We start from the raw sequence: 24,926 nt of genomic DNA, 5'->3' as shown, positions 1-24,926 counted from the left end.
TTTTCTCATGTTAATAGTTCAGAATATTCAAAATGACTAAAGGATTATTATACTTTGCTCAACAAAGACTATCTTTGCAGAATTACCACTGACACACAATGTTGAATTGACTAAGGTTTCTGTGATATGCTTTGTTTCTCAGTAGTAAATGCATATCCATATCAGCCAGTTTATAAATAGCAAATAATTGCTAGTGAACTGGTGATGCATTCATAGGATTATTTTGGTGGATTTATCTGTTCATTTCAGGATAAGCTGTTAATCAAAAAGCCAGGCAGAAACTTCAATAAGAAAAAAGGCTCCTGGTGTTGAGTTGATCTCTTGGCTATCTTTCCAAGGTTGATCCTTCATCTAAGCTTTAAAGGTTGTGAATTACACCATTACCAGTCAGGACAAGAGGAAGCTTTCTGCCACATTGCACGTCCAGTAGAAGGCATCCTTTTAATTGCATTTCACCACTAACGTTGCCCAAGATGCTGGAACAGATTTAGAGACTTTAATGGAGATATTTGTCTTTTTAAATGCCTCCTCCCCCCATCTGCTTTCATGTGCCTGGGATTAGCATAACAAATCAGACAGACTGCAAACTTGACAAATGTATTATGTCTTGATTTTGAACTGCTGTGACAATCTGGGTTTGGAGTATGTTGTTAAAGCTACTGGGCTCTGTCCTGAGCTGCCCACCTTCCTATCCACCACTAGGCAGCCAGTATCTGGAGTAGATGGCACACAGCATGCCTGACTCCAGCGGCAGGGGGAGGGAGGGGGGGGGTTCTCTTTGGTATAACACAGCCACTATACTGTGAATACACAGAGCGTCACAAACATATATAGATGACAAAGACGTTCATAGTCCATATTTTTCCTCTCAATAGTATCTGAAAAATGTCAAGAAATTCTATAATAGCTTTTCCTTTTTGTGTCTCCCTCTCCCCCTTCCACCCTAGCTCATTTTCACAGCTCAGATATTTTACAAATAGCTCACACACTTGCAAGGGCTGGGGGAGTAGGGAAGGTCCTGCCAAAACCATTTTGCAGCTGGAGAGGGAGGGTGAGATGACATTTGTTTACATCCTTCAGCTGAGAAGTAAAAACATTTTTCAAGCCTTGAAACTGTTGGAAGAGGGAGACCATCAGCCTTTCTATAATTCAGTGTTGCTGCTCTCAGGATCTTTTTTTTTTTTTTTTTTTTTTTTTTTTTTGCTATTCATGCACATTATATCCGGGAACACTTGCTGGATCTTGTTGGGGAGAGGGTCAGACACTGCAGATAAAAATGGACTACTCTCTGTGCAGGTTTCACAATTATTTCTAGTCTTCCTCAGCATGCATGCAGTTTGATAACCTGGGCTTGGGGAAGCACAGGAACCCTGCTCTCCAAAGTTGGTCTTTCTCTGTTGCTCTGCAGGGGAATGCAGCCTGCCTGGCTGGAGTTGTTTAGCAGGGACACATGGGCTCCTCACTCCTCTTTAGGTGGGTGGGGGGAGGGGACCCTGCTGCTGGCACCCAGCCTTACCTGGACATGTGCTCCCGCTGGGGTCTGTGCGCCTTCTCCAGCCCTAGTTTGGTGAAGATCCCCACCAGCACCATGACTGCCACAACCCCACAGATGATGTAGACGATGAGGTTGGTTTTATCCCTGGTGGGGTCGTGCAGAGGGTCGTCTATGCGGGAAGGAGGCTTCCCAGTGTTCATCCACAGCGGCGTCTCGTAGTTTGTGCAGGTGCTTTGATCCAGCCTCGTCTTCTTGAACTTGCAGCAAAACCTGAAGCCACAAGTGCCGCAGCAGAAGATGAACTCCCCCGAGCTGCAGTTAAAGGGGGGGTCCCACTGCCCCATCACGTCGAAGTAGCCCCTGCAGAAATCCGGGGTGGGAGGTGGCTCGGAGGGGTCTAGCTGTTCCCCGAGGCTGGAGTGGTTTCCTGCCGAGAGCACCACGAAGCTCCCCAGCTGCTGGCCGGCTTTCTCCTGAGCCCGGCACACCAGCGTGAGGAGGTCCGCCACCAAGTAGCCGAAGAGCAGCCGTATAAAGCCTTCCATCCTGCCGCCCGGCCCCGGCTCAGCGATGCCGCCGCCGCCGCTCGAGCTGCTGGATGCTGCGCTGCGCCGGGAGCTGAACATAAAGGGGCTCCGTCAGGGGCCGGGCGTCCGCTCAGCCCGCGCTCGCCTTCAGCACCACGGACAGCCCCGCGCGGGCCGGGCCGGGCCGGGCCGGGCCGGACGGCGGGAGGGGGCCGCGCCGGCCCGCGCCCGCTCCGCTCCCCTCCGCTCCGCCGCGCTCCGCTCCGCTCCGCGCCACAGCAGCGAGCGGCACTTGTGGAGCGGAGCGCGCGGAGCCAGGCGGCGCGCGAGGAGGCGGGGTGCGAGGGGCACCGCGGCGGGCTGGCGAGAGGGGCGTGGAGGGGGCCCACGAGGCGGGAGGGCGCCGCAGGGGAGGGAAGGAGGAGAGGGGGGCGAGCCAGGAGCCTCCCCCGCGCTGCCTGGTGCCAGCGAGCAGGCGCCGGGGGGCAACCCACCTTCCCGCTCTCCCCCGCCGAGCCCGGCGCGCTCGCTCGCACAACTCCCTCAGCCAGCCAAGGCGCCCGCCCAGCCCCGCCCGGGGCCGGCCGAGCCCGCCGGAGGCGACGGCCGCCGCGGGAGAGCGCGGGGGGCCGGACGGACCCGCCGCGGCATCCAGCCGCCGGGGGAGGAAGGGACGGGCGCGGGGTGCAAATCCGCCCCGGCCGGCAGCGTGCGAGCGAGGGCGAGGCGGACCCGGCGAGCCCGGCCCGGCCCGTCCGCTGAGGCGCCCGCAGGAGGCTGCGCCCGCTGCGGGGCCGCCCCCCGCCCGCTCCCCCTCAGCGGCCCCCCCGCGAGGCCGCCCTCGCCCTCAGCAGCCCCATCCCCGCCCCGCCGTCAGCCCCGCTCCCCGCCGTCCCCTTACATAAGCGCCTTCCCGCCCAGGCGGCCGCTCCCCACAGGTGCGTCTCCAAAAGCGCGGGAGCGGCTCCTCCGCCCCTCCCCCACTCCCGCTCCCCGCCCCGCGCGCGCCCGGCCCCTCAAGGCGGGCGGGCTGCGCGCGGCGCCCTGAGGGGCGCTAACGGTCGGGGCACGAGGCGGGCGGCGGGGCGGGGGGAGGGGGTCGCCGAGCGGCCGCCCCTCAAGGCAGCCCGAGGCAGCCCGGCGGGAGGCCAGCAGGGCGCCGCTCTCCCGGCGGAGAGGAGCGACCTTCCCCCCCCCGCGCTCTCTCTGTCTTTCTCTCTGAGGATTCACGTACCGGTGAGTCGGAGGCAGGTGCTCCCGGCGGAGCCGCGGCCATGGGGGCCGCCGCGCCGCGCCGCACCGCTCCGCTCCGCTCCGCTCGAGCCCGGGCGCGAGGGGGCTCCGCGGCCGCCCCGGCGCCACTCCGCGCGCGGGCACCGCGCTACCCTCCGCGCGGCACGCCTGGCAGCAGCGCTGCCGCGGTGTCTGCCGAACATGAGCTGCCCCTGCGCATCATTTACTTAAAAACCTTGTTATAATGTCAGTCGGGCTGGCTCCGGCGGACACGGTGGGGCTGCGGGTTGTTTGTGAGACGCAGAATTAAAATAACTTCCCCCCCAAACGGAGGTCTGACTCTGGGAAAGACTTTTTAGTGATTCGCTCCCCATCCCTGCTGTTTAACTCTCTCATCCCCATCTTTGGGCTTGGCAGTAACCTGCGCAAGTAGTGATAATATTATCCTGAATACTATGCTGCCACCAAATGTAGGAAATAAGCCCCTTATGGTGTGATTTAACAGCGTGGGCTGGTGCTTCAAGCAGCTTCCCTTTTCCTCGGGGACGTATCTGTGATAGCCTCACTGCGGCCTCGCCGGCTGTTGTTATCTCCAAGGGAGAGGGGCTTGTCTGCTGGGGCTCTGGAGCTCTGCGTCTGCAGCGGCGTGCCACAGACCTGCTCCTCTTCTTCCATCTCCTCTTGCAGGGGGGCTATACTGCTTCTGCGCTTCAGTAACTTTGGCCAACTTCGTGTGGAGATGATAAGCAGTCAACCAACAGAAAGGTGAGGCAGAGGACAAAGCAGACGTCTGGAATCGGAGAGGGCTGTAGTTAGCTAATTGTGATCCTTTGCCTTCTCTTAAAAATAGACTCTTAAGTACAGTGATGATTCTACCGAACAGTGCGACAGTAAGCCTGGCATCCTTGTCCAGGAGGTAGGTAAGAAAGTCCCTTGATTTCTCAGCAGAGGGAAACAATCAGTCTCAGGCAAAACCAGCCTTCTTTGTTTTTAATATTTAATTCTTAAAACCTCCACCTCATCAACATCCCTTTTCAAGTCTCCTCTGAAATCATATCATTCCTCCCTTGTGTATACTGCTCTCCGCTATTATTTATTATTTAACACTGTGATGCAGTTTGTGCTGAAAATAATGCACAAAATGAATCTGTTCCATACAGATGGAACAATGAATCTGTTCCATTGCATTTCGAGACATTTAAAGTCCAGTCCTGTCAGGCATGTAAGATTATACAAGTTTCCCTGTTGATTTCACTGCTAAAAAGCTGCTTAAATATTTTGCATGATTAGTGCTATATGTGTGCACTGAAATAATAATATCATAAAATTATTTATTTTATGGGCTCTTAATCCTGGCTAGCTATAGTACAAGTTTCTTTTTTTGCTGAGATCCTAGGGTTTTCCTTAAGAATTCTCCTATAGCTGCAAAGCCTGAAGGATTTAGGCCAGATTCTACTATCTGCTGGCTTCTGTTCCATGAGAACAGAATCTGACCCTAAGTGGCATATACTTGGAAACAGAACCCAGAACTAGGGAATGCGGGAGCTTGCTTTAAAGCTCCTTGAAAAAACATTTCCTGTGACATCAGAAGACTTTGAATCAGACTCAGAACCTAGAAGTCATAAATCATAAGTTACTCTAGTTAATCATAAGTTACTGTAGTTATGCTCTCTCTGTGCCTGTTAGTCCTATTAGCAGTAAAGTTATTTTGTCTGTATCAATATTTATCATGAATTACAGTTGTTCTTGACCAGAGTTACAAACCCCTTTTACTAGGCTTGCTACGGCATGTGTATGTCTTCATAGCACACAGCTGTAAGAACACCTACCTACATTACCAAAATACAGAAGCATTACATATAATAGCGGAAACAAGAAAACTCACACAGTACTGAGGTGCAAGTGGGGTAATGATGTGATTATATAAAGCCTTTCTCATTGAAGTCACTCAGTAAACATTTTATTGATTTCAATTGTCTTTATCAACTGTCCAGAAACACTTAAGATTCCACAATTTAACACCATGGGCTTCTGCTTTTAGGACTTCCTTGTTAGCATTGCTTTAAGGTAAGCAGTAATTGCCTATTTTTCTACAGTTTTATCCTATAACTGATGTAATTTGCTTTTGGAACGATGGAGAAGATGAACGCTTCAAGCAGTGCCTAAAGAGTTGTCTTTGCTGCAGCACATATCCATTTAGTTAAGTGAAATACTCGATTTTAGGCACAGACTTTATGCAAAATGAAATACTCCTATTATTTTTCCCATTTTCTTTCACTTGATTCCACTGAGACTTTTATATGTGGATCAACAGCAAGCTTGTAGCTCAAATATAAACTATAAAATAGGCTTTTTTTTTTTTTTTCCTGGGAAATCCTGTACCAATATATAACCGTGTCTCAGTGGAAGTTATATAAACAGTTCAGCTATCATTGGCAATAGTAGTAGCATTATATTAGCATCTAGAGACCTTAGCTGATATGAGGGACCTAGTACGCTAAGCACCCTACAAGCAAACCCTAAATGTTGTTAAAACTGTCATAGCCTTCATTAAAAAGCCAATGTATGCTTCTGTTGTCTGTGCACACAAATCAACAACTCAAGGTCCCTACATACCACCAGCTATGGGTAAATACTTTGTATGCATGTATATCCATATGTATAAATTGTTAGTCATGGGCAACTTCAACAGCCCCAAATAATAATTTTATAAAGATAGTTCATAGAGAACAATTGCAATCAAATTTTCTTCAATAATAATAACAATGTTGATATTGAGTATCTGAGTACTCTCGGAGTATTTGCTTGGGACTGATCAATTGCTAGAGAGAACAGTCCTTTGTTGAGCACTAAGTCACTGAAGCCTCCTAGACAATCATTAATTCTCAAGAAATGCCATATAGCTCAATCATTATTATTAACAGACATTCCAGAGCCATGAAAATCTGTTTAAAAAAAAAAACCCAGCTAGGCAGGTCTGATCTCAGCCAGTATTGATGTGAAAGGCATTTTGTGATAAGGAATATCATGTGGAAACTGCAATGAAGCCGTCAATGCCTGTCGTCTTGATAGTTATTTCATACTGCAATGGGATATTTGGATGTATAGACACAAAATATATTGCAGCTGGAAAACAAAAAAGATGATTGTACTATATCAGGCCAAATGGCAGCAGCATGTTTACAATCACTAATCTTGAAAAAGTACTTTTAAATGTTAGGATGTGACCACTGTGGAGTAACAAAGTAGCTTGAGACATGAAAGAACCTTTGCATACAAAAGCGGAAGAAACAAAATGTGTTTAACAAGGAAGCTACATGAGCTACGTGAGACCTGGGGTTTACAGATACCCAAAACAGTCTCAGGATTTACAAATACCGTAAACAGTCCTGGACCACACAGCATGCAAGTCTGTTTCAAACACCTCTACGTTCTTGAGTCAACATACATCACACAACCCCATCTGCTTCTGCTGAAGTTTAGCCATTCCTTCCATTAGAGAGGAGTATGCTTTGCCATTGGCATTAGGCTAACTAGATGGTTAAAACATAGCTGGTGCTAGACTTTTCTTTTATTATAGATGTAACTCTTTATAAGCATTTGTTCTATTACCTTATCTTGAAAAACTGCAATCATTACTATCATATCAGTGCAGCACTGCGTGAAAAAGGTGGCCTGCAGTGTGTTGATACTAAATATGCATTTCCTTTTATAATTCCTGAATATATATAATTTAAACTAACCTTGCTCTTTTTGTTAAAAGATTGGGACAGAATGAGCTTGCTCTTATAATTTCATCAGTTCATAGCAACTTTAAATGGAACAGCTTAACATTCATTACACATCACATTGAGCATTTCTTAGTTATTGTCTTCAAGACTGAAAACAATACGGCTTACACAAAGCACAGGGATCACAATCAAGAGGTATCTTATCAAGCCAACAGGAACAAAAAAGCACAAGAGATTTGTTTTCATGGCTCATTAAATAGTAGAGAAAATAGTTTATTGCAATTCTACAGTGCTGAAACTATTGATAACACCTAATGTTTTGCTCTTCGGTCTTATTGTAAAACCAAAACTGTCGTAACTGCACAGATTGGGGGTGGGGAGGAAGCAACAGCATTTACTCTTGGAGTGAAGTTAATGAAATCCTAACAGTTCTTTTGTAGCTTTAGTTTAATTCAAAGGACATGGTTTAATCTGGAAAATTCAAATAAATTTGGAAAGTAAATGGATAACTTGTAAATATACTACATGAAACCCAGGTATACTGCAGAGGTCTTCAGAATACAGAGGAAAAAAATGCCACAATGTCTAAAACAGCTTGAAGTAGTATAGCTAAAAAATGAGTTGTGCCATCATGTTTGCCCGTTGCACAGCTATTGCTCCGATTCTGAACAAGGAAAACTGCCAGTCAGTTTCTCTCTTTGGCAAGACTGATGTTGCTTTTGAATTGTAATAGTATTGCAAGTACCTGAGAACAACATATGTTTCTGCTCCTTATAAATTAGGCTGCCATGGAATTCAGATCTGGAATGATTGACCAGGTGTCTAAAGATTACTGCAACAGACAAAGAAGGCTCTGCAGATCATTCCAAAACTCATGCCAACAAAGTCTTTATGTCTTGTTACCAAAAAAAAAAAAAAAAGCTACAGAAGATCAGAAGAAGAATTGGAACTGCTTTTGTATTCTTCCACCTGAAAGCCCAACTGCCTTTGTTCCCATGAGTTCCCATGACTTTTCAAGGCAGAGAGGAAGCCTTTTTAAACAGACCTAAAATAGTATTAACATTTTTTTAAGGTTATACGCAGTACGATAAGGCTGTATACTATGCCTGATCATAGAGAAGCTGTACTTAGACACTGTCTTCAGTGTCTAAGTGTTCACACTTCCTCTTGGATATAGCAGATAAAATTTTCTAATCCTCTGCTGTCTGACCCTGGCATATGTTAGAAGAGCTAAGGAGCAGATCTAACCAATAGCTCTTCTAAAAATTCCTGAATGTCTTTATGTAACAGAGGCTCAGACAAGATCTACTCTAGCATGCCCTTTCTCCATGCCTGGAACCTCCGTGGACAGAAGCTGGAAGAGGAAGCTGTATTAATGAGTCAGTTCTAGTCTGTCAGTTTTAACACTCTTGACTCTCAAGGGCTAAAGTGAGCTGTAAGTCTCAGAAGTAAAGAAATTCCTCTTCACAGCAGCATAAAGTTGCTGTATTACATAATTAACAATAGATTTTAGCTACCATGGATTTTGTGTGCCTTCCAAAATCTGTCATCAGGCAACCAAAATCAAAATTCTTATTAAACATTAGACTCCCTGATGATAAGCTTTAATAATCTTTCTCCATATCATCACAACATGTTCATCCAAGGCTTAAAGTATTTTGTGTCTATCTTATGATTATAATACATAGATGCAGGAACTTTCACACTTGTGAGGAAGACGATTTCTCTGACAGGTCCATTTTTTAAGGAATGTTAGCTGTTAAAAGATGCTCAGCAGTTTAAAATGATGAGTAAGTCACAAGAGAGATGAAATAATGGGTACAGAGAAAGTAAAAATGGTCAGAGTTCTGTGACACTTTTTTCATTCTATGACACTGCAAATTTCATAGGGCTGTCGGGTTCACTCATGTATCATGTCTGGCCACGAGTCTGCAGATTTGATTTTCAAAGGTTAAATATCTGCAATCCAATTCAATATCTACCAAATTCAACAACTATCTTTCCATGGATTTAAAATGGAAACTGCACTGGGTGATTTTGTTCAGAGGTGTGGATTAATCACCACTTACATTGAAATCACCAGATGTCTGGGTGGTCAGTGTTTCTGAAAATCGGGTCACATATTTAAAAGCCTAAAGAACTAATTCAAAGACTAAATTTGGGCAGACATGTTGGAAAATTGTTGACGTTCACAAATACACATACAGGTCCCCGACCAGGCTTTGAGGCAGGTGGTAACAACTGTCCCTTCTTAACTCTACTTGATAGTCAACGTAAAGAGTAGTACCAGAGCTGGCTCCAAAGAGATTTGCTTCTCTGCCCCCCTGCCCCTATGGTGATAGCCAATGAAAATAAATTATCAGCCAGGTATACTGACAGCTGAGTCAAAAAAGCATAAAAATCTCAAAGTGGGAAAATAAATACAGTTTCCTGTATTTTCTTCCTAGAGAGCATTGTGAAAATGTTAATAGGATTTATCCTTAATATTTCTCAGCACAGTGCAACTGTGTTATACCTATCTTGAATATCTATCTAGAACATCTCTCTAGGTGTTTTATGTAGATGGAACAAAATGACTTCAGTCCAATCTACTTGCTCTTTGCATCATTTTAAGAGTACACTGAAAAGTAAATACTTAAAGAAAGAAGGTGCTTTGTAGCAAAACGTTTGATTGTTCTTTCAAATTTTTTTCTTATGGTTTCATAAAGTATATTTGCCTAAAGGTTTATTTCTTATTACTATTGTGCAAGTGCAGTGATCCCACAGCTGATAAATAATGGGACAAATAAAAGGATTTTAACTGTAATATGAAATACACATCAGGGAGTCTTGAGAAGTGGTGCAAGAAGATGCTGAGAGCAGATTCTAGTGGTGTAATTTTGTTGTCATGTTCATTTAAATCAGCAGATTATCTCTAACCTGATAAATATAATCTCATTTTAATAACATACTTAGTATATCTGCTCCCTAACAAATATATAGGAGATTACTGCAGACGGCAATATGGTTAAACACATTTTTAATACAAGATGCTAATACCAAGAGTACAGTTTTCAGAATGGATTACCTGATCAGCATTTGTTTAGTTAAGTGACATTGGCATAAAATGTAAAGGAGTTGCTACAGAAATACTTTTGTGTAATACGGAAATTATATATATATAGGGTCGGTTGTAACTGAATACTTTTTTAAAGGACAACTCACAATTTTCTTGGGTGTGTGTGGGAATTAGTCTGTCGTTCACTCCCACACACCTGACAGAAAGCTGGCCTCTTTAAAGTCAGTTTTGTAATGTATATACACCTTGAAGTCTTAAATATGATCTTCCTGTTTAGCAAATGCTCCCTGTGAATATAGTGATTGTTTTTCTTCTTTAAAAAGAAAAAATAACAAAATTAAGAAGGAATTCATATGTAATTTCTACATAAAATAGAACAACAGCTGAAATGAAGTAATCCTTCATTAAAAAAAAGAAGAAACAGATAATTCAGATGATGGAATAATACGATCACTTTCCTACATAAGCAATGTAAGTATTTCAATGTATAAAATGATCATAAGTGAAAGAGACCAGACAGCTGACAATACCTGATTTTCTCACATTTTTTCATAATGTTCAACTCAAGTTAAAACACAGTGCTTGCATACCAAGATCAGAAAGAGATCCTACACGCAAAGACTGAACCTGGGTCCAATTTTCATTCTTTTCATCTCATGACAAAGTATTTTTGCAGTATTGGTTGTCATTAATTACTTATTAAGAGCTATACACTGGGGACAAAATCTTGACTCCTTAGTTTTGACAGAAATACTACCATTGACTTTAATGGAGTGAAGATTTCACTCTAAGGCTCAAGATTTAATGATTTTTTTTCCCACTGAGATATTCTCTATAGGACATAAAGTTCCATTAGTCTCCATAGGGTCACTTTATAAGGTTGGTGTTATTCATAATGACCATGAAAAACAAAATTTAGCATTAAAGTATACAGAAAAACATAGGAAAAGTTAAAGGAAAAGACAGAACAGAAATAACAGCTACATTTTGATGCCTGCTATATGAATGAATATGGAAATATTTAAGGAAATAATATTTTCACACCCAGCTCATCTTAAGTTCCAGTGCAGATATCTATACATTGCTCAAAGTGCATTAAAACGGAGCTCTGGTTTCTGTGTTTCCGTCTGTCTCTGTCTAAGGCACACTGAAGCCCAAGGGAGGCATGATCTGCTGGCAAAGTGATAAGCACAGCTCTCTGGCACATATGCTGAGAGGAGCTGCCTTCACTACTAGGGAAGCCAATAAAAATCAGCAATCCTTTTCAACAGTCCTTCATTCTACCTTCCTCCCTACAGCTATCCTAAGCAACTTTTCTGTGCCCTGACAGTATAAGAGGATGAAGGCTACTTCTCTCTGTGAGTTCATGACCTTTCACTATGGTTACATTCCACTGGGACAAGAGAAGAGTCATCCCTATGCCATGGACAGATAAAATTTTCTTGGCAGCTGGCCTACAGCTGTGGAGGTCATGCCCTGATGATGCTCGAACAATTACAAATCTCAGCTCCTTCAGAATGAAATGTAAAATTCATTATTTTCACCTACCTGTTTCACAGTAATAGTAATGGGAATAATAAAACCATTCCTATTGGGATATGAACAGAGAGCTAGAGATCCTTCACTGTGATTACTCTTAATGCATGTAAAGGTGTTCTGATACCATGGTGATGAACATAGTACAATCGCCAAGATAGATGACGGATCCAGCTGGCGCTTCTCCTTCCTCCCCCACACATCATGGTGCTCACCACAACAAATTTATGATTTGGTCGCAAAAATCTATTGAGTCTTGTTGGTCTTTATCAATTTTCTTGCAGAAACCGTGAAATGTTCTCTTCACTTTTTTTGATTTAGTCTAGACCGTATGAGAGGTGCACAACATTTGCAGGAATGACACCCATATGGTATTTTATCCTCATATTGTTTAATGGATAGAAAGGCTCCTTTAAAACCCCAGGTGATTAATAAATAACTGTCAATTCTCCTTGGTGAAAAAATATTCCATATTCCTATCTCTCTTCTGTGTCATCTTAGGCAAGATTTACCCAGAACGGTTATATTATGTCTGTCCAGGTGTGATTTATTGTTCAGAAGCTCAAAGAAAAAGTCCTCTAAGTTAACTCCTACCTTGCAGTTTTTCTGTTTACAGAGGATTTATATGAGGATGACAGTTCTTCTTCTTTAAAAGATAAGACAAATACCTTCTAGATTAGGCTATGTAAGGACCCAGGAATATTACAAATGCCTTTTCTTCAAGAAAGAAAAAGTATGAAAAAATAATAGCAATCTCATTAGTTTACAAAATCTTTGTCAGGATATTTACTCAATTCTAAGTTTCAAATAGAAAGCATTGCTATTTAAAATTGTCACAAATTCTTAATAGCCGCTTTGCCCAAAAATGCCATTGCACCCTGCACTACTCTGTGTCTTTGCTGGCAGTATTATTATACGTCAAAGACTGAATGGGTATGGACAAGGTGCTAGCCTTCCACCTGTAGAAGTAAAACAAGGTACTATCAGGAATAAGTGGAAGAAGTTTGAACTGCTGTTGCAGGGAAAGCAGATATCAGTCTCCAAGGTTTATAAAACCCTTATTCATATACTAGCAGTTAAGAGTAAAATATATATTTGTTAAGAAATTAATATTGAATTTTAGCTTAAAAAATACTCTATCTGTACACACACCTAGATGCTTCTAAAACATTTATATTTGATAAGCTAGAGAAAGTAGTTAATATTGGGACAGTACTAGTAAATGAAATGTTAAGGGATCTAAATGGGGCTGGTGCTCCTTTCACCCAGGGAGAATTTGGCCCTTTATCTGCCTGAGGTGCAGAATTCTGATTAACTAAAGTTTAGCCAGAAAGCAAATTAGTGCTAAAGCGTGAAAACCAGAGCTTTGAGACTACTAGCATAGCCTTATGTTAGCTTTTTTCCGAAGAGTCCAATTAAGCAAACCTAGCAGAAGTCTTAAGAGCAAATACTCTTTGGTGGTAAAAAACTGATCACTATTAAGGCAAAGGGTGCCTGTTTCAGCAGTGCCAGAACTACACTGATTTTCTTCTGGATTTGGAAGCTAAGACCAGAGGGTTAGATATTTTAATATCAATCTGTTTATGATATCACTATTTTTGGCTGACAGTAAGGTAACAGATAAGTTTTTAGGTCAGGGCTTCCCAGTCTGTACTAAGACAGGCTTCTCATCCCTATTTACAATAGATGGACTTCAAGTATCATAGCATACCAAGTGCATGAACGGACCATACACAAATCTTTTAATGCCTTAAAATGCACAGTGGGAGAATCCCTAGTACACGTCCAGCTACATTGGCTTATCAAACCTGCATTGTGAAATAAATTTCGACTTATGCAAACTGTCAAGTCAGTCCCAAATAAATTCTCAAAAGAAGGTTTAAGTGAGATAGGAGGAGTGCATAGACTTTATCCTGATTCTCTGCACAGATTCCTTCTTCTTTCTAGAGGAATGAAAATGTGCTGAGTTGTGTAAATACCTTGTTTGCATAGCTATACATTTTATATTTAATAATATTTAAACTGTCTTTGACTACAGCTTGCCTGAAAATAAATATTTAAAGCAGTCTGGCTTCCAGGTTAATTTGACCTTGAGCAAATTAGCCTTGAAGATTTCTGGAAAGGCAAACAGAGTAGTTGCTTTCCCATTATCCTGTTCCAGCAAAGAATGTGATAATGTCCATCTAGGTAAGCTTTGAGCTCATATTTTTCTCATCTAACTTCTTCCCATTTAGGAGTCCAAATGCATAGGAATTTATCATGCTTTTGATCTGGGCATGTAATTCCAAACAACAACATATCCAGTGTATATGCCCATAGCCTCACTCATTAGGAAAGTTTTCATTTATTTTATTTTTTATTTCTTCCTAGGCACTTACTGTATTCTTTCTACCATGCTGAGTTCTTCTTATGTTTAGAAATATTGTAGAACTGTAAGAGGAGCACAGTCAATTAATTCCTTCATTTGAATAATTAAACATTTTAAATATTCCCTCCATACCTTATGTTCAGCTACAGATATATTATTAATAGTATCTTGTACTTGTGCTGAAAGAGAATGTTAGGCATATAATTCCTAGAACCTGGGGAGGAGAACATTTCCTGACACTGTGAATTTACCTACCCAATGACAAAGTTATCTTGTTCTAATTCAAACATGTTTCACACTGCAATAATTACACCACAGGAATGTTGTGCTTTTTTATGAAAAATTCAGTAGTTAATTATTCAAAAAAACTGTTATAGCTGATGAATCCATCCCACTGTGTTCAACAAAAATGTTAATTGTGCTTCGCTATTTTTAGGATATTCCTGTTTCATCTTTCATTCCAGCAGTTTATTCTACAAAGCTCTGTGCAGACCACTGCATAAGTTCAAGATCATAGGTTCGTAGCCCTCCTGTCTGTTGTCAAATGGGTGTCATAAATACGCCACAGTTAAAAGTTAGCTACATCTCTGCTTGTTGAGTACATTCCTGTCGACAAACAGCCTTGGGTCTTTACTTCTTTGGATTGGCTTTATATAATTTTCCCATCCTTAGCCCCACTCCTGAACAACAGCATTCTATGACCACCATGCTTGTTGAACAAGTCTGACTAGGCTTAGTAGCTGTAGTTCAGGAGACTGTATCCAAAGGCACATAGAGACCAAGCTTCTTAAATGACTATAATAGGTGACAGTTCTAAGTGAATACCTCTGCCTTTAATTCTAAAGTGTCTATTTGATCAGTATGTATATCAAGATTAGTCTTCATCTTTCTTAGTTGCCTTTCTGGACAATCCCATTATATTGAATTAAGTCAGTATGTGCCCACAGCATTCACAATACCTAGATATCAGTGACAGACAACTTGAAATCCATCTCTTGATCACTTCTGATTAATTTCAGGCAGGCTATAAGAATTTAATGGGAGTTGCTCTTAATGGAAAGATACTACCTTAATGAAAGAGCTTTACTTCTTTAGATAGCCCGAAGATCTGTAATTTATTATCTATTAATAGAACTGCCATGATGTCTAAGAGAAAATACACTGTCTTGCACCCCAAAATTTAGACGACCTCAAGTTTTAGTTTTATGTGATTTTAAAGCTAGAGTGTCTGAAGCACAAGTGGATGGAAAAAAAAAACGTTTTTTGCAAGATCACAGAGTAAATTTGCTAAGCATTGAATGTAGCACTCTTCTAATTCTTAGCCTACCGTTGCACAGAACATACAGCTTCTATACATTCTCCACCACATATGCTAGCAAACAGCTGGTAAATGTGAAAATGATCTTCAATGGTACTGCGTCCATCTGGAGAAGAGGCACTTAAGTCAATTTGTTGACTTGGCCTGCTGTAGAGGGGAACTATCTTCACTGTGATCATCCTCCAGCAAGGATCCAGTAGGAATGTATTGATAAGACCAAACATAATTTTCAACAATAACATTTTAGTTCCTCATTTTTTTCAAAATAGAAGAAATTCAAAGAGGAGGAAAGCCCATTTTCTCATCAGGAATTAAAATCTGCATTTTTCAAATGATTTTCATTTTGTACTTGGACCTGCTACGTTTGTAACAGAGATTTTAAAAATGCTGGAGGGTTTAAGAATTTATGCATAAATGCAACTGGAAGAAATCTGAAATGAAAAAAAAAAAAAACCTGTGCTGAGCAAGCTGTGGGAACTTTTCACTTCTTTCATGCGATCATATCTTTTCTAGCTGTCAGCATTGCCTGACCACCCATGTGAACCTTAGTATGTTACTCAGGCATCATGCAAATATAGAGAGGATTATAATTGTAATGCCAGAGATGTACTTTTCTCATATAAGAAATTTATAAGAAGAAGTATTTCACACTACATTATAGATATGGGAGCAAAAGGATATTTTTTTCAGGGTGAGACTGATAGGTTGTTGAATCTGGGGGAAGGGATGAGGAACAGAATGGCAGGCAGGCTTTGCCGATATCTGTTGCATATGCAGCATAGATCACCTTCTAGAAATATGCAACTCACTCACCTGACAAAGACACTTTATCAGAGATGCCCTTTATTTTTCCTATTTTCTGAGTTTTATTTAGTTTACTAGTATTGGTATTAAATTTGTTACAGGGAATACATTGGAATGAATGACTAGCTGGTCCTTTCCTCATCTGATTCCAGAACATACTGTCACTGTATTAACAAAGAATAATGATGAGGAGAGAACTTGCCTGCAAAGAATGCAGCAAGCAACTAAGTCTAGTAATTCGCTTTACTATCTGGAGAAATATATTCTCTCAGAACTAAAACTGAGAAAGAAATCAAAGTGTATGGTTAAGAAGTTTGTATTGAGAGAGTTGCACCGGCTATGCCTATATTTTATTCCCTAAGCAAGCATTTTACTATTAGGACTGATAGACTGACAAAAGAATTCATTGCTGTTACCTAAAAAAGTCTCTTTCAAGATATAGTATGTTGCCGTTGTTGGAGTCCCTTTCTCTGAACTGATTTTTAAATCTAAGTGTAGCTCAAATGAGCATTAAATAGATCCTCCAGAAAAATAAGTCATTCCACTACTTCAAATGATTGCATGGGAAAAGCACTTGTTAAACTTAGCATTTATTTAATAATGAAAGGTATTATATTACTATATTGATATTGATTTCTGTGATTGTTTCAATGAAGATTAATGTTTTCTTAAGGTAGATAATCACTGCCGCTTACTGAGGGTTGACTCATGTCAATATATTTTTATATTGATATAAAATAAAGGTCAGTATCTAAATCTTACAGAACAGAAATTCTCAGATTTGCAATTATAAACTAAGAAATGCAACTGGAAGTGAGTCTGCAAGTCTGAAATTGGCTTTGTGAGAAAAAAGATGTACCACTGTAGGAGTCAGTATTTATGATCTTTTCCACCAATACAACGACAAACTTTGACTTAATTCTGATTTCCTGCCACAATAGTGTTAAATTCATTAACATTTTATTCTTACCGATATAGATTAGAGTGAAGGCCAATGTATTCAATCTGATATCCTCCTCTGTTTCTGTTTGTTTTTCTCAACTTTGCTCCTACCCATCCTGTTCTTTTTCTAGACTCTTCTCTATGCTTGAAATCCTCCCGATCATGTCTGCCGAGTATAATCTTTTCTTTAAAATCCGTACTCAAACTATGTTCCTGACAGAAGGATTCTCAAAGCATAACTCTGCAAGATTGTCACCATTCCTTCAGCTCATGCCATGCCTTATATGTGTTTAATGGTTTTGTCCCAAAGGCTCTTGTTGCTTTCAAATGAAGGTGAATCCAAAGTCATGTCAGGGTAAGCATTTCTCCTGACTTAAAGTGAGCATAGCAGAACAGCTCTGTAATGCATAAAACATGAGCAAACATTTTACACAATTCCTACGATAATGACATCACAGCCTTTGGAATCAATCTTATTTTTTCACTATCAAATTGGATTTTATATGTTCATTTTCTGATACAGTTACATGGTAAGGTCTTCTAATTTATTGTGTCTCCGTTTCACCATTTGGAAAATGACCAGACTAATTCTCACTCATCTTGTAAAATAATATTATAGTTCAAATATATTTGAACTATTATGCTTAAGGAGCAGTTCTGAAAGCTAAGAAAAAGAATGGACCTCTTAAGTTAGGGAACTGTAGCGATATGTTTTTGACTGCTGCGTAGTGTATTAGAGTATCTTTCTTATCACATTGCACAAACAGTGCATGTGTTAACCTGATACATTTCCCTAAGGCTGAGATGCTTTTAAAAGAACTGTTTCTCAGTGTATTTTCACCCTTAAAAGTATTGCAAATCAAAGTATTTGCATCCCCAACTGCCTAGTTTAGAGTTGTCATGCAGGGATTCATTTCAATACATTTGAACTTCAAATACAAAACCAACTGTGAACAAGAATAGTCTTTTGAACATAAGGCCAAACTAAAAGTGAATGTGACAACCTTCTCCTGTGTTGTGTGTAAACTTCCTGCGCTGATTTATGGATTTCTGTCAGCATAGCATATCTGCTTGCTGCTGAGATGGTCAGATTCCACATCTATCACGATCACATATAAATCAAGATTACATCTGTGTGCCTGTCTGCCTACAAATAATCTTGTTTTGTGTTTGTGCTTCTAGGGCTTGTCTGCTGAAGTCAGTTATGCAAATACACGCTCATTTTTTGCACATGCCCGTGTCCTTCCTCTTTCAGTGGGAGAATGGTAGTTTGGCCAAACCAGAAGGAACAAATCGGTCCTTGGGATCCCACTTTCTAAAGAAAAGAGGATTACTTGCTCCTTTGGATCCTTAATGCCCTTCCCTTTTGCCTCTTACTTCTATAGGGGAAGAAAACTGAATATTGACTATTTTCAGTGGTAACTGAGAGTAACAGTGCAGAGGCAGAGTCTAGCAGGTATGGGATCTGAAAAAGTCCAGGGCAGATAAGTGCATGTTTCAGCTATAAATCTTCTTCCCTCACAAAAGAATGGTGAAGGAGGAAAGCAGCTGAAGTTCAGGGCTTATGCCAAACACGTAGATTATTTTTGCCTGGCAGGAGATATAGTTTTGTCTTCCTCTATTATTAATTTTTTAAGTAAAAGTTTTGCAGTATATGTTAGTTTTCTCTCATAAGTCAGCTTCTTTGTGGCTCTACCTGTGTTCAGATTTGATCTCTATCTCTTTTTACCCAAGGACTGTAAAACACTTAGATCTTTAGACCAGGAACCTGAGAGAAGTAAAAAATGTAATTTATTACCGAGATAATACTATTGAAAAATGGATCCCTCTAGTTATCTAATACTATCCTTAATGGAAAAGGAAAGGTCCTTGAAAATCTGAGAAGCTTAGTGCTAGCCAAAGCTGAGAGTCCCCACTGAAACATTTAATAAGTAGTATTTCATTTTGAAATAATATTTTCTACAAATGAAACTAAGATGTTTGCAATAGCAATAACTATCTATTCAGCATCCTTCGTCAGTCTCTTAACTCATTTTCTTCAGTCATTACTTGAGTGATAAAAACCTTAAATGGTTTATTTATGCTTAAATTAATCTGTGGTTTTCCCAGAGTAGCTTCTTTGTTCATCTCCACCTTTAATTACTGAGGGAAAAAATAAAATTTGCTTGATAGAAATCCATGGCAAAATAGATGCACCTTTCAGAAGCCATCCTGTTTCAGGAAGTTCAGTAACTGCTATATTAGTGAAATCACAGACAGTAAAGGCAATTTTAAGATTATTTCTCATGCAAAACCTGACACACCAAATGAGTGAACAGGCAAGTACAGAAGGGATCCATGAAGGTTTTACAGGACAAAAATCTTTTTCCAAGGCAGCAAAGATTCTCTCTCACTGCCAATAGAATGTATTAGAAAGGCTATATTTTGAGGACAGAGTAGTGGTAGCCTGGAATCTGTGAAGGCCAAACAGCAAAAGGCTTTATTTGCCTGACTGATCTATAACTACAGTTTCCACTTGCACAGAGGAAGTCAGTTCTATGGCATCAAACTTCACTCAGCATCTGCACAGGCTCTCAACTTTGGAAAATGGAATGACAATGGTTCCTCTGTCTTTCACAAATTTTTTGTAGTCACTAAGATAGGGTTTTTTTGTTTTTTGCAGCATGATGTGATATAGCAGTTTCTTTATATCCAGTTTCTTATATCCAGTCTAACTGGTGATTCATGTGTGCTTCTCAAAAAATATCTAGCTAAACAAATGATCTACAAAGACCCTGCCTGCTAAAATATAGGAGATATTTATTTCTACTTGTGCACTATTTTCTAATTTCTCCAAACAAAAAAAAATCCCTTGTTATGAAAGAGAATGGATTTTCTTCATATGAGAAAGAAGAAAAAGGGAATATCTTCTTTGCAAAAAAAATTATTTGCATGTCATCTGTAATATAAAAATGAGTTTATCCAGTTTGAAAAATAATTATCTGCTTTGAGCAAGGAAACAAAGGGATTTTCTTAGCACTTCTGCAATGCATTTTGAGCCAACCAGTATAACAGTAAAACAAGAACATCCTTGTTGTGTGCCTAGTTGAAAAAACTTCTAAATGCTCTGATTGTTCATTGAATTTTGATACTTGAAGGCTTGCTGCTTCTTTTCTTTTTTGGCAGAAATAGCAACTGCAGCTAATGATCATCTGGGGTTTTTTTTTCTAATAAAATATCATTTATCAGCAAAGAAGGAGAAAGGAATCTGAGCGTCATGCATACAGATGCATAAACAAAATACTGCATCTTTCGTCAGATTGCTGCTTTTGCTTGTACATTAATGGAAAATTTGTTTGTTTAAAAATAAGACAAGCCCACTAAGTCCAACCTTTACATCTGGATGTGAAATAAAAGGGTCTTAAATCTAGATTTTGTTCTCAGACAAACTCCAGTATCATTTACCTGGAGCCTGTGGTACTCCAAAAACACAGATACATGCAGAATAGAATTTTCAAATGTACTTATATGTCTAATTCCAGTTTGTGACTGGACAGGTCTCAATGAGCACCATGAATTTAGATAGTAAACAAGTGCTGTCCTATTTTGAATGCAATAATTCTGGATAGGCCAGAACTCTACAGGTATAGAGGGCTTTTAAGCTGGTAAGTTCTTAGATAGATTGGGATGAATTGGCAGCCAATTAGCTATCCAGGAGTAGAAACTTAATGTGTCAAAAATATTATACATCAGTTCAAAGAACTGCCCCTAGCCTAGCTCTTGTATTTTCTAGAGTGGTGACTGGTCATGGCTTTTGAATTTTCTGGTAGCACAAAGCCCCAAATATTCAATGAAAGCTGCACTCAGCACCTCTGAAAATGAAACCTCAAGATAGAGAATTGGAGGCACCATGAATAAAGTAGAATCCTGAAATATTTGACTGCACGTAAAATGAATGAGACATCTATTATAATCTTGCAAAAATGGCTGACATCTAGATAGAACCTGTATCTGTGTCAGAAATGGGAATTCAGTGTGCAAAACAAATTGAGTTAAATAGTGTGTTTAACTCATTACATCAACTTTTATATCTCTCATAGTTACAGTGATTCAAGGAATATATTATAGGTTTCTTGAACAAATGGAGCCTGCCCACACTAAATGAGTCAGATAAAAAATCAATTACATTGTGGATTCTTAACTGTGGAAACAATCAATGTCATCTTTGTTCATTCCCTAGCAGCAAAATATTGGTCCTGGTCAACTGATCATTTTAAGTTGCTTTGTGCAAAATATTTTTTATTTGTTTGTATCTTATCCATCATTGTTATTGTATTTTGTGGACCCTCTGAGAATGGAAAGCCTTTTGGTGTCAAACCCCCAAATTAGTCATTTTTAACATTGATACGCATTCTTTAGTGGAGTTACTCATTTGTGTTGATATAGAAAGTAAAAAAGGTCAGACCTTACGCTACATCTTGTTCTGTAAGTTTTTAGGCTCAGATTGGTCCATTTATTTATATTGCCATAGTCACCCAGGAGTGTTTTACTCTGAGTAATGGAATGGGAAGTGGGGCAGAATCATCTAGTATGTGACAGTACTGCACGTTTTCAAAACTTACTGTTTTTCATCCATTAGCTGGTTTGGGGAGGGGGGCGGAAGAGTAGAAGGGATATTATATGCCAAATTTTCCAGAATGTTACATCTGGTAAGACTTAATTCACGCTGCTATTAGAGGATCAATGGGAGCTGGAAGAAGAGATGAACAGAAAACAGACTTGAAGCATCATACTCTTTATTTATTCAGCGTGTGTAAGTCCATATTGTCTCTAAACAAACACAACGATGTGATCCTTTTTATTTCATCAGGTTTTATTAATTCCCCTCATTTTCTCTAACTTATCCCTCAAGGACGCATATATACTAGGATGCATTGAAAACAGATGTTGATAATCCTGTGTGTGATGTTTGCACCTCCAACCTTCATTGGATTCCCTGAATTCCAGATGGCACACAGTCATTCTATTCTATGTATAAGATTAAAAGGGTTTAGCTTCAAAGCCGCATACTTGTCTGGGCTTTGTAATTTTAATTCCAATGTCTAGACCAAGCCCATTCTGTCCTTTCCACCTTTTGCATTCTTCCATATTTGCAATTTGATATCTTCTTGTCATTTGCTGAGAACAGAGAAAGGGTTCCTTCTTTCAACCATTGCTTTGACCATTTTTGTTCTTTATATAAATTGCCCATCAAAGATAGTAATACTATTTTAGAATTAATTACTTGTTGTATTAGTGCTTTATTTAGGTTTCCAAAGTGCATATAACCATACTCTAAATGCAGTAACAAATAAACTAGACTGTTTGCAACTGGGCTTTTCACAACTTCAGAGTTGCTGAGAATTGTTAGGATAGACAGCATGATCTATTAAGTACTAGAATAAGTCTTAGGAGATCCGGACTCCAGAAATCTGCTCTATTCTAATCTCAGCTAAACCTTACATAAGCATTTCTCCTTTGCTGCATCCATTTCTCACTTTTTATCTATCTTCTTTTTAATATACAGCATGCTTTTCCAGAATACATTCTGAAAAGTTTATGGTATATACTGCTCTGCTATATAAGCACTATTGTACTGTCTGTTCATACACAACCAATCTGGATCTTTAGCTATAATTATAATGTAATTAATAAGTAGATAAAAATAATACAGTGAAAGAACCAGTTGCCATCTCAGTTTGACTTTTAAATCTTTTTTAAATTAGTAAAATTATTCTTGATTTATACTGTATGAATGACAAGATATTTGCTACTGTATTATTTACTGAATTATTTATTCAGTGCCATTATATTTATGACAATTTGTATAACAAATCAAGTCCTATGACAAAATTCTGCTGCTTTATCTTGGTCTCATCTGGAGTAAGTCCATGAAAATCTATAATTAAACTAACATAGTTCTGTAGTAACTTTAAATGATTTAGTCATAGGAAAATGAGTTTAGCTGTGTAGCATTTGGTCCACGGTCTTGGCTTCAAAAACACGCACTCTAAATTTGGCAGAGTAAAGGAGTAGCAAGCAGAAATCCCCCTCCTGCATACACACTCCCATCCTCAGTTCTCACGTTTATATGCAAATGTTCCTTTATTTCTGCAGATGAAAACACTTCTGCACTCAGGCTGCAAAATCACAAGAAAACGTGTTTAAATTACAAAATGGAAATTTATCATGGCTCCCTCATTACACTAGACAATACTCATGCCAATGTAATATCAAAGGACTCCATTTGAAGAGGAGGCAACGTGGGCATACTCTGCATACTTATCATATGCACCACCTAGAAAGAGTCGAGCATCCTGACACTCATCTGTGACCCAACCTGCAAACAGATCAAATGACAGCTGACAAAGGGACAACAGAATTATAGAAATGAGCCCCCTAGACAGGCATAGAAAAAAAAAAAGCTGTGAAATTAGAGAGATTTGATAAATCTAGACCATCTTAGAATCCATTTGGCTGTAACTATCCCATCTTCACCAGGTCTGATTCACTCTGCTTTCAGAGTGCACACCTGGGCTTAAGAAAAATGGCTGTTTTTTGCAAGATATCCAGGTTAAGACAAAGGCAATTCTGTGTGCTTATCAAAATCAGATCCTTGTTCTGGAAAAGTAAAGGATGCTGTCTTGCCAAAATATTAATGTTCTCTCCTTGCTTTTATGTCTTCTGTATCTTGATGGCATTTCACTTGCAAAAGTCATACTGAGTCTTTTGGCAGTCCTGCAGCTTGGAAGATTATCTTTTGGTACAGGGCTGCTCAGCACTAAGAGTAGGCAAGAAGAAAATGGAAAAGCAATAGAAAGGATCAAAAATCACTTTGCATCATTCAGCCAACATGAATGCTGGAGCATGAGCTGCTCCAGCATTAGCCCATGATCACCTATACCTACAATGGTGTTAGGATATTTAGATAGGCTGTACCCATGAGTGAAAAATGCATTTTTATATTCACTTGCTTAATGTACCAAATGCTGCCTCATAAAGAGTAAATTCACACAAACGGTTTAATAAAAAAAGGCTTCCTGTAGTGCCTCCCATCTTACGATCATCAAGCCGTTTACAAGCAGGAATGAAACGTGCCTCAAAATAGTCTTTATTCATGGGTAATAATGCCCCCACTTTACAGATGAAGAAATAAAACAGAAAACCAATACAGACGAAAAAACGCAGGAATATGTTTTACTCAACGACAGCAAGCTTACGCAGTGAATCGCTCCAGATTTCACCAGGCGAATAAAGAGGACCCCAGGACTCTGCACCTTCCACAGCGTGGGGTAACGGGGTCCTGGTTATTCTGCCAGGAAATGGCAGCTCTATTATCCTTCCCATGCCAGCCGGTCAAACAGGGGGTCCAGTACGGATTAAGAAAGCGTCGCCTTCCAAGGGCTGCTCACGCGTTTCAGCGACAGCTGGCCTGCAGGGCCCGGCCCTGCGGGGAGAACGGGCCGCGGACTCTGGCCGCAGGTGCTCTCCCGGGACCCAGGCACACGCGCCTCCTCAGCTTTTGAACCAGCTTCTCACAAAAACACAGCTGGCGGCAACACGTAACATCACGAGTACAATTAATGGGAAGACCGAGCAAGTCTGAACTGGAAACCGCTCCCCGAAGGCACAGAGCAAGGCTGCTACTTTGCCAGTGCTTTGAGAAGCCACTGGGTTACTTCACCTCCCAGGTTAGGAAAGAGTGGAAAACCAAGAAAAAAAAAACCAAGAAGGCTTTATTTTTGTTAATTTGAAGGCCAGAGACTCTTTGGAAGCAGGACCGATCGGCAGAGCCCACGCTTTCACTCGCACGCTCGCGGGGCCAGGCCGCGCCGCCACCCCGCAGCCGCCACCGCCGCCTCCCGCAACGTGGCGGCGGCGCCACCTCCCCCAGGT

At 40.5% G+C, this 24,926-nt stretch overlaps 1 protein-coding gene and 1 long non-coding RNA gene across 5 annotated transcripts in view; one reads left to right on the top strand and one right to left on the bottom strand.

The window, feature by feature from the left end:
* Positions 1-2,984, bottom strand: part of SHISA9 (shisa family member 9) — a 216,872-nt gene extending 213,888 nt beyond the window's left edge. For 3 of the 4 annotated variants that reach the window (XR_011134641.1, XM_068908119.1, XM_009683466.2), the window contains exon 1: positions 1,517-2,150. Coding sequence is in view for 3 of the 4 variants with exons in the window: in XM_068908119.1 (XP_068764220.1) it covers positions 1,517-2,121 (605 nt within the window). In the remaining variant the exon portion in view is untranslated. Of the gene's footprint in view, positions 1-1,516; positions 2,151-2,923 lie in introns of those variants that run through there. The other variant, XM_068908118.1, reaches the window with a different exon arrangement.
* A 190-nt stretch (positions 2,985-3,174) lies between these two features.
* LOC138061044 (uncharacterized) lies at positions 3,175-24,884 on the top strand. The gene is made up of 3 exons (XR_011134644.1): positions 3,175-3,258; positions 3,943-4,171; positions 23,148-24,884. It is a non-coding gene; the product is annotated as an uncharacterized lncRNA (long non-coding RNA).
* Positions 24,885-24,926: the final 42 nt, after the last annotated feature.

This window comes from Struthio camelus, chromosome 15, assembly GCF_040807025.1.
Source record: "Struthio camelus isolate bStrCam1 chromosome 15, bStrCam1.hap1, whole genome shotgun sequence".
NCBI lineage: Eukaryota > Metazoa > Chordata > Aves > Struthioniformes > Struthionidae > Struthio > Struthio camelus.
Note: the sequence above shows the minus strand (reverse complement) of the source record. Positions and strands in the feature narration are given on the sequence as shown.